Genomic DNA, 10674 nt, shown 5'->3' on the forward strand with positions numbered 1-10674 from the left:
CAACGTCTTATACAACTGCAACATGACCTCCCAACTTATATTCTCAATATTGACTGATGAAGGCCAAAGTGCCGAAAGCCATTTTGACCACCTTATCTACCTGCAACTCGACCTTCAAGGAACCATGAACCTGTACTCTTAGATCCCTCTGCTCTGCAACACTACCCAGAGGCATACATGCCTCATCTACTTCCTCTAGCTAACTAACTGTGCCACCAAGCTGCTTCTTACAGTTATAGACAGATACAATCTGAAAGCAAGCCCTAAGCAGCGCAGTTCCAGACTGTAGATGTCTATAGAGGTTGCATTTGCAACATTATCGCTCCATTGATCATGGTAGTGGGTCAGCTCTTCGAGAACACTTTCCAGGAGCACAACAGTACAGCAGCATAAAAGGTTGTCATGTAAGTGAGGTAAAACAGGGAGGCATTGTATTGTACTCTATGGTATATTGCCAGGTACTCCCTGCCTAAGGGTAAGGGCTGAACCATTTGGTGGTGTGAGAAGGTCTAAGTTGCTGTGAACCACAAATCAATCAAGGCAGTCACCACATGCAGGTCACGAGTGACTATTAAAGTGAAAAGAGCTCCAGGGGATTAATAACATCAAGGAAGTACTTCCAACTAACACGAACGTGATGCTGGGAAATGCTCTCAGCGGCTCATTCATACACCATTGCAAGTCTATTAATTGCCTTTGAATTCCTGAACCCTGTAAAACATACACCTGTTTTTTTTAATGCATTAACAAAGGTGGTATGTTGACTTCCGTAGCAGCAATGTACGTCAGCGGTGGAGGAATTGTGCACTATATGAACCATTTGTGCCTGTTGGTCGCTGATTGATCTGGAAGCAATTAAATGTGTCCAAAACAACCTTTTGCAGAATTCGTAGACAATGCGCTCATAGTTCCAATTTCTTGGCCATTGTGCTTCATAAGGACAGATATATTACAGTGTGTAAACTACATTATCTTGCCATTATGTCCAATTGAAACCAAAAGAGGAACTGTTTTGCACTCTTGAAATGAAGGATCATATTTGTGTGCCAAAGTTGAGAACTATAATTTTGCCTATGATGAAACTGATTAGGAATCTTCAGACAATCTGACACCAGTATTAACTGCAGCACAGAACCTTATTTTTAGATACTGTGTCACATCTGGACTGCTGATGGAGTGGTCCTAATATATTATGTAGATATATGTAACATTATAGACACTACATTTGCACTCCATTTATTTTCTGTTAATAATGTGGTGGTAACAAATGCTTAGAGGTGATGGCTAAAATGTAATAATAAGGACTATAGCATAATTTTAATAGGTAATACAGGAAGGTTTGCTGCTAACTTGTTCCATTCATAGTGATATGCTAGCATTGGACACCCAGATCTGGTATTATTATGAACTGTTACAACTAATATACTGAAAAGACACAAGGAGAAATTAGTCCTCAGTCACCGAATACTAAAACAAATTTTCAGGTGCTTAACTCCTGGATTTAAAACCAGGCAGGAAAAAGTAAGAGAATTAGACGTGGTTGAAGCGATGGAGTTGGTGATGATAAGTGATGGGAAAAATGTAGAGGAAAAAATAAAGGAAAACGTTGAAAATGATGGTAGAGAAAGGGATCTGGGAGCCTTTCACACCAATCAGAGAAAGCAACATCCATATGTTGCAAGCAGTTAAGAAGCCAAACACTATGTTGGCCTTCATTACAAGAGGTTTTGTGTACAGGAGCAAGGGTGTCTCACTACAATTATACAGGGCCTGAGTGCGATCACACCTGCAAGTGCATAGAATATCAGAGTTGGGACATCTCTTTGCAATTTTATAAAACACTCGTTAGGCCTCACCTGGTGTATTGTATGCCATTCTGGTCACCACAATATGGGAAAGTTATGAATGTGATAGAGAGAGTGCAGAGACGATTCACCAGGATGTTACCTGCATCAAAGTACTGTAGTTATGGGAACAGAATGGAAAGGCTGAGCTTGTTTTCCCTAGATCAAAGGAGGCTAAGGGGTGATCTGGTAAAGTATTCAAGATTATGAGAAGCATACTTAGGATAATATAGCAAAATCTTTTACCTATGTTAGGGTTATCAAAAACACAATGGCATACTTTTAAGGTGAGAAGTAGTGGTTCTAAAGAGAATCTAAGGAGTAATTGTTTTACATAGAGAGAGATTGGTATCTGTAACATGCTGCCAAAGTAGGTGGCGAATCAAAGGCAATTACTGCATTAAAAGGTATTTTGATAAGCACATAAATAGGCAAAGGGTAGAAGGATACGATCCTAAAGAGGGCGTGGGATTTATGTCAATGGGCAAAAAGCTTTGCATGGATGTGGTGGGCCAGAGTTGTGCTGCACAACTTTATGCCTTAAGGGCCTGTCCCACTTGGCGATTTTTTCGGCGACTGCCGGCATAATTGACTAATGTATCATGTCACTGAAAAATATGCGGCGCGACGCGGCGTGATGACGTATGATGCGGCGGTGACGCAGCGCGATGACGTATGGCCCGCGGTGTTTTCTCGAGTGTCACCACCACGTTTTTGTCACCGCTGGATTTTGAAATGTTCAAAATCTTTTAGCAACACTGATATGACACCGGCAAAATCGGCAAGTGGGACAGGCCCTTTACATTTCTTCTCACAGAGAGTGGTGATCATGTGGAAATCTCTACCATGGAAAACAGTGGTGACTAAAAAGTTATATTTCTAAGCACAAAATGGCATTTGTGGGTGTAGAGAGAGAACAGGAATAGTGTTGAGATAATTGATCAGCCATCATCATATTGAAGGTAGAGTAGGTTCGAAGGGCTGAATGCCTACCCCCACTCCTTTGATTATGTTTCCGTGCGAGTGGGAAAAAGATACCAGGAGGTAAATCATAAAGAGAAAGTTGGGAGGGATAGAGTTGGGGAGGGTCCAAAGAATAGGCTAACAGCAAGACAGAGAAAACATTAGAAATGTGGGTAGTGGGAAAGAAAATCCAGGAAGCTGGTGCAGTGAGAGAGATGGAGTGAAAAAAATATCAATAGGCAAGAAAAGGGAGGATTATTTGAAAAAGTATCCTTTTATTCTTCCAGCAGAAAACAATTAGAGGCACATGGATATGCAGGGAATGGAGAGATGGTGATTATATGCAGGCAGACAGTGTTGGTCTTGGCATCATGTTCAGTATAGACATTGTATGACTTCCTACGACCTCGCATCGACCATGCTGTGAGTATGAGTCAAGAGCAAACTTGCCAGAATTCGAGGATTAGGTCGCCCAAGTGGGACAGCCCCTTAACGGCCTGTTCCTGTGCTGTACTATGTTATGATCAGCTAAATGTTTCTATTTTTTCTTTGTTCTCCCAGATTCCCATCTCAGTTTGATGAGAGTGGGGATTGAGAGAGAAGTTTGGAAAAAAACAGAAACCACAAGAATGATGATATTCTCAAAAAAACATGTTATTAGTCTCATGGATCGCATTTTTTAGAGGATGCTTCATTAAAAACAGATACAAACTTCTAGTTTTTCAGTAGCTGCTTAAAAGGTAATGGCCTGGAAAGAGGAGTGGGAGGAGTAAATATCAAGATCCCATGTGAAGTTCGGAACAGAGGAAAAGAAAAAAAACTTGCATTTCTCTGACACTTTTCAGAATGTCCCATAGAACGTTAGAGATCCATAAAAATAATTTTGAAATATAATCATGCTGCAATGAAGGAAAAGGAGCAGCCAACTCATGTACTGCTAGCTTTCACAAACAGAGTCAAGTCAAATCAAGTTCATTCATCACATACACATACGAGATGTGCAGTGAAATGAAAAGTGGCAATACTCGCGGACTTTGTGCAAAAAGACAAACAAACAAACAACCAAAGAAACTACAAACAGAATGGAACAGAATCACATATTCTTTTACATATTAAATATTGTGGGCGGAAGGAAAAAGGGAAAAAATTGCAATTTTAAAAAAAAGCAATAGAGTGGTACAGTAAAGTTAGTCCCTGGTGAGATAGGAGTTTACAGTCCTATTGGCCTCTGGGAAGAAACTCCTTCTCAACCTCTCCGTTCTCACAGCATGGCAACGGAGGCGTTTGCCTGAATGCAGCAGCAGGAACAGTTGCAGGGGTGGATGGGGTCTCCCATGATCTTATTGGCTCTGGAGTTGCAACTCCTGATGTATAGTTCCTGCAGAAGGGCGAGTGAAGTTCCCATAGTGCGTTTGGCCGAACGCACTACTCTCTGCAGAGCCTTCTTGTCCTGGGCAGAGCAATTCCCAAACCAGATTGTAATATTTCCAGACAAGATGCTTTCCACAGCCGCTGAGTAGAAGCACTGGATGATCCTCGGAGATATTCTGAATTTCCTCAATTGCCTGAGGTGGTAAAGGCACTGCCTTACCTTACTCACGAGTGCTGCAGCGTGTGATGTCCATGTCATATCCTCAGAGATGTGGACTCCCAGGTATTTAAAACAGTTCACCCTATCCACAGTATCCCCATTTATCCTCAATGGAGTGTACGTCGTCGGATGATGTGCCCTCCTAAAGTCCACGATCAGCTCCTTCGTTTTTTTGATGTTCAAGAGGAGTGTTGTCCTGACACCAGAGTTCCAGATCAGCCACCTCCTCCCAGTAGACCTTCTCATCGTTGTCTGAGATCAGGCCCACCACCACAGTGTCATCAGCAAACTGGATTATTGAGTTGGAGCTGAACCTAGCCACACAGTCATGTGTGTACAGGGAGTACAATAGGGGGGCTGAGGACGCATCCCTGGGGGGATCCTGTGCTCAGGGTGAGGGACTTCGATGTATTCCCTCCCATCTTGACTACCTGGGGCCTGGCAGTGAGAAAGTCCAGGACCCAGGCACACAGGGGGGTGTTGAGCCCTAATTCCAGTAGCTTCTCGGCCAGTCTGGTGGGGACTATTGTGTTGAAGGATGAACTGAAGTCTATGAACTGCATCCTCATGTAGCCCCCCCTTCTGGCTGTCAAGATGAGAGAGAGCGGTGTGCAAAACCTGGGAGACCGCATCGTCCGTGGATCTGTTCGGGCGGTATGCGAATTGTAACGGGTCATGATTAACCATCTGAAATAATAAGTGAGGGATAAGTAATGATCAAGACACTGGAATGACCACATACTCTTTTGCAAAATAATGTCACGTGATCTTTCACGTCAGCTTGAGAAATTTGATAGATCATTGGCTGAACATGTCGTCGAAAAGACAGCACTTCACAATATGTAGAACTCCATCACGACTGCAATGCAGTATCAGTCTGAACTCTTAGCTGCAAACTCAGGAAAGAATCTTGAACATTGGCGAGGAAACACAATGTTGCAAGGCATAAGAAAATCATGGTCTCAAGTCATTTTTCTGGGGAACAGTGAGGGGAGTTTTCAATTAACGATAATCCCAGGAAAATTAATGAGTCAGATTACGACATTTGACCAAGATAACTGAACTGTAGTTTACACTGACACCAAGTGGCTTTGTTTGGAATTGCAAGATGTCTTGCACCCAAAGCACAATGACCACTGATGGGGTTTGAACAGACCATTATCAGACGACAAGACTGACACATCGGCATAAGAAATACTGTAGGAGTACACGGATCCCCTTCAAATGGATATCATATAAATAAGAGACGTATTAATGTAAGATGTATTAATGTACTTTAAGTTTTTATACATATAGAAAGAGATTTCCAGGTTTCAATCACAGAAAAAAGACAAACTTTACAGATTTAAGCAACTCAGGACCAAAGGTAAATCTATTTACTAGATTCAATTAGAGAAGTCCACTATTCCTTTTTGAAAAACAGTATTGCATTACACTTAAAGGGGATAAAATACTATTGTCTATGAGTAAACTGTATTCTTTAATGAATTGTTTATTTACAAAAATATGAATGTAACTTCTGTGAACTTTTTCTTTCACAGGTTCATTCTTTCCATCTTTGAAACCAACGGAGACTGTCTTTAAAGTAGTATTTTGGCTAGGGTATTCAAACAGCTGTGTAAACCCCATAATTTACTCGTGCTCCAGTAAAGAATTCAAAAGAGCTTTTATTCGAATTCTGAAGTGTCAATGTACCCGCAGAAAGCGGCCAGCCTGGCGGGTTTACAATTACAACTGGAGAATGAATTCTCTTGACCAGCAGCGAAAAGACTCAGTGGACGGTGGCTCCATTGTTTTCGGTGACAATGGCAGAAGGCCATCATTGTGCCAGGGTCACACTCTTGTGGACAAGAACAAGCAGCAGAACATAGAAATGTGCAGCCTTCGAGGATGGAGGCTGATTTCATCACGACGCCGTTCTTCCTTACAGTCCAATGGACCAAACGAAAAGTATGAGTTTACTGGAAGGACCATCAATGGAGAGTATGGAATCTGTAATAGTTCAACCATACCTACAAAGAAAACCACAGCTTTTGGGCATTTTGCACCAAATTCTGAGGGATTTCAAAAGAGCGTTCCTAATAAAAAGACGCATCATGTCCCAGAAACAAATATTTAAACAAGAATCAAGACTTTCATTGAAATGCCTTGTTGTGAAATGTTATTTTGGTGTATGCTATAATATTTACAAATGTATAATTCATATCATATTATAATTGCTATATAAATGTTTTACTCTCATTGCTGTACGTGTGATAATTCATTGTTTCAGATGTATATTATGTTACTATGAAAATGTCGTACCCTCAGGAAAATGTTTGTTACCTAAAATGCACAATTTACACTTCACTAAAGATGTTTGTTTGCATTTACAAGATCACTGATATTTAAACTGCTTTAGTCTATGTTAGATGTAACAGTGTCTCACGTAAAACATGTTTCCTTGAAAATAACTTTAAAAATCCAAGCCATGGAATAACTGCTGTTGTTGGTTTTGATGAAAAAATATGTTTGCAGAAGATTCACAGTGTTCTGCTTTAAATACCTCTGTATAGTTGGATAGTATGGGACCATGAGATAATGTGGCCATTTTCATATTCCAATCACTCCTGCTAAACTAGTGTCAGTTTCCCCAGATGTAACACAATTTAATAGAGAAAAAGGCAAGTGATGGAGTCCAGGCCAGAAGAGAGGACAAGGCACTGGCTCACCTTGAGCCACAATTCTCAGTAACTGGTTGCTGATTGCAAAGATTGGAGAGATGAATCAGATCAGGAAGTGAACAGCCAGAGAAAAGGAAGATTCATGATAAAGCCATCACAATAACGTTTTTTTTATAAACAGTGATTTTTACCGAAACTTCATCGTAATATGGTAGAGTAAGGTGCGTTGCGGATGCAATGCTTTAATCGATTGTTATTTAAATTAAAAAATAAGTGTTTTAAATAAAAGCAGCCTCCTCCAATTTGAATTAATTGCTACCCAGTATTATTCATTATGGTCTGTCAGCTGGGGGCTATCAACACAACAAGGTAATGGAGAAAGAGGTAAGTTAGCAAATAAAACATTTATAATTCACTTATTGCCAATTTTGCATATGGATTTGCAAATAATGAACGTAATGTTTGTAGTGAAAGATTATCTTGGCGTAAAAATGTGTGAAAATGTCTGTCCAGCATTGCGCTTCAGAGTTCAGGCTAAGGTATAAGACAACACGAGGTCAATTAGAATATTGGCCGTGCTCTGCTGCATCTCGCTCAGTCCTTCAGATCATTTAATCTATGATTTCTCTAAACCTGACGTTGAACCAATCTGAATCCACATTTCATTATTATAAATTTGATATTCTATGTGCTTCATATTGTCAGATTCCAGGATCAACAACAGTAAATGCTGGAACCATACAATAAAGATAGATTTGTCTTAACCAGTTACATTAAATGGGTAGCAAAGAACAAAGAGACCATGTTACATTACACATTTTCCCTTCCATGCCAAGTTATATGTGTCTGAATAAAATCGGGCAGATTCATACCAACCACAAAATTGGACTGGCTCCTTCAATGCAAAACCCCACATTTTGCACCTGACATTTCCTGGCACCAACTGTGCAACCAACGATAGCAATGACATCATACAATGATTGTTTCCACTACCTCCAATGTTTCCAATAACACCAGTATGCAGCTTTGTTCAATGAATATTAGAACTGCTTTCACAACAACCAGGAGCACATCATGCTACCTTCATGCTTTCTGCACATTTTAAAGGGGCACACTGCTGACATAGTGTCATAGAGTCATACAGTGTTGAAACAGGCCCTTTGGGGACAAGAGGCCATTTGAACAGGACATCTGGAGACCAAACTGGTCAGCTGTAGATCGCACCTCAAATTGCTCCAGCATCCTTTTTGCTGCCATGTATTCTGGCAGCACCCATGATTCGTTCACCTCGAGAGTGTTCTCCAGGCCAGATATTTTCAGTAGCGGGCACTTCCCTTAAGGGTGATTCCTGAGGAGCCAGGACTGCACCCTCATTCTGTTGCTGCTCTTGCCAGTTTGGACTCCAACCACTGTAGATGAGTGTTTTATAATTTGAGATAGCAAACCGTCAAAATAGAAGTGGTCTCCTTAATTTTAGATTTTGTTGCCAGCATCAATCCTGGGGTATGTACCAAACAGATGTGGGAGCCCAGGCACAAGGAATTGCAGATGCTGGTTTCCATACAAATACACAAAATGCTGGATTAATTCAGTGAATCAGGCAGCATCGCTGAAGAGCATGTGACTGATTGTAGGAGGAGGAAGAAAGCTGGAAGAGAGGTGGGGCAAGTGATGGATGGATACGGGTGAGGGGGATATGATTGGCAGATGGTTTGACAAAGGCCGGAGATGAAAATACAAAAAGCTGTGAGATAAGGAGAGAAGAGATGTGAAATGTGAAGCCATTGGAAGGGATATAGGTGGAAGATGATGGGGGTAGGGGAAAGGGAGGTGTGATTGTGGGAGAAATGGGTGTGCATCCATGTGGGGCTTGACTGATTGTTAAGAAAGCTGGAAGAGAGATGTGGAAACTTTATCGCCAAATACAATATGCCCCCTAACATGAATGTACAGGCAGCTGCTGGTGCAGGAGAAAGAACAGCAAGCTGACTATGAGGACTAGGAGGGATAAGCTGAAGAATAGAAGTAAGAGGAAGAACAGGAGGATGAGAAAGGCTGATGGGGGATGTCCCTGCTGAACATCTAGAACATTGTCTCCTACCTGGATGGATGAGGGGGACACTGATGGTAGGAAATAACCCAGTGGAAAAAATTCCTATTTGTATGGAACATTGTAATCTGATCCTCAAAGCAAGCCAAGGTGATTTCCACACTACAACCATTAACACTAATGTTGCTCACTAAGATTCTGGACCCTTGTGGCTAAGGGGATCAGGGGGTATGGAGAGAAGGCAGGTACGGGATACTGAGTTGGATGATCAGCCATGATCATATTGAATGGCAGTGCAGGCTCGAAGGGCCGAATGGCCTACTCCTGCACCTAATTTCTATGTTTCTATGTTTCAGTTGGAAGACCAGGTGACGTGTGACATTCTCTCACATTCCGCTCTGCAGTGTTCAAAACATTTCAATAAATTACTCCCTGACCATTATTACTAAATTACCTTGCTACAACAGCTCTGTATTTCCTGTTGAGGGCCCTCTTGTCGAAGATGCCGACCTAATGCAGAATATATACCTGCCTTGGAGAAGATCCACTCTGCAAGTATAAACATTGGTTGAAATGTTAAACCCTTTGGCCTGCTATTCTGCATCAATGGTCACTGTTAGTGCAACTGAGAGCAATACATAACACAAACTATTGATTAGATTGGCATGCAATGGGCAAAGAGATGCAATGAAGAGCTAACATTTCAAAGAATAAATACCATACTCATTCACCAGTGATATTTCCTTCACGGAACTTCAAGTGAAGTCTGTTTTAACATTTCAAGGTACACAACGGAGCCTCTCTGATGAGATCTCAGTGGCAGGAGCACAATGTTTCACTCAGCTCTCAATCATCAGATTTAACAGCATGTGTTTGCATGTATATGTGTGTATGTGTATCTGTGTGCATGCGTGTGTATGTGCATGTGTGACCAGTGGTGGACTGGGTCTAAAAGTATTGGTTGCCAGGAGACAAAGGGGGCCCACCCACAACTACAATGCTATAATTTAACAGGGGCCCACTTGCCATCACTTCATCAGGGGCCCACTTGTCATCAGGCAAGCTGACACCCTGGCCAGTCCGCCACTGTGTGTGACTGCATGTACAGATGTAAGCAGTTCTTTCAGTAGTGTGCAACTCACTTTAACAAGATCATTAAATTCCTCATGGCTTTGTTACATTGTCTACATATTTGCATTCTGAAAGTAACTATTCAAGCCACTTTCTGCCAGGATCTTCTTATGAAGAAGGTCTTTCCTACATCTCCTTGGCACTTATTCTACTTATGAGCATTTTTCATCCTTCTCAAAATACCGTGCAGCTTTCTCCCTTTCCTTCTACATCTTGTCTCACGTTCATGGCAGCCATGATATTTGTTGATGTTGCCCATTGCGAATGCATGGTTCACACCAGTAAAGTGAATGGACTTCTCTCCCTCTCTTCAAGGCGTAAGATAGATTGAATAACTACAGATTTCTTTAACCTGAGAAAAGAGTTCAGCACTAGTGCGAAATGTAACAAATGTTTAAGCACAACAAAAATAAATTAAATCAAATTTCCAGA

The 10674-nt window shown here is 41.4% G+C and overlaps 1 protein-coding gene across 1 annotated transcript in view; it reads left to right on the forward strand.

The window, feature by feature from the left end:
- LOC129701623 (alpha-1B adrenergic receptor-like) overlaps nt 1-9282 on the forward strand; it is a 51515-nt gene extending 42233 nt beyond the window's left edge. The window contains exon 2 of the mRNA XM_055642934.1: nt 5940-9282. Within this exon, the coding sequence (XP_055498909.1) occupies nt 5940-6517 (578 nt within the window). The 3' untranslated portion in view covers nt 6518-9282. The remainder of the gene's footprint in view (nt 1-5939) is intronic.
- The last annotated feature ends 1392 nt before the right edge of the window (nt 9283-10674 follow it).

This window comes from Leucoraja erinacea, chromosome 11 (genome assembly GCF_028641065.1).
Source record: "Leucoraja erinacea ecotype New England chromosome 11, Leri_hhj_1, whole genome shotgun sequence".
NCBI classification, from domain to species: Eukaryota; Metazoa; Chordata; class Chondrichthyes; order Rajiformes; family Rajidae; genus Leucoraja; species Leucoraja erinaceus.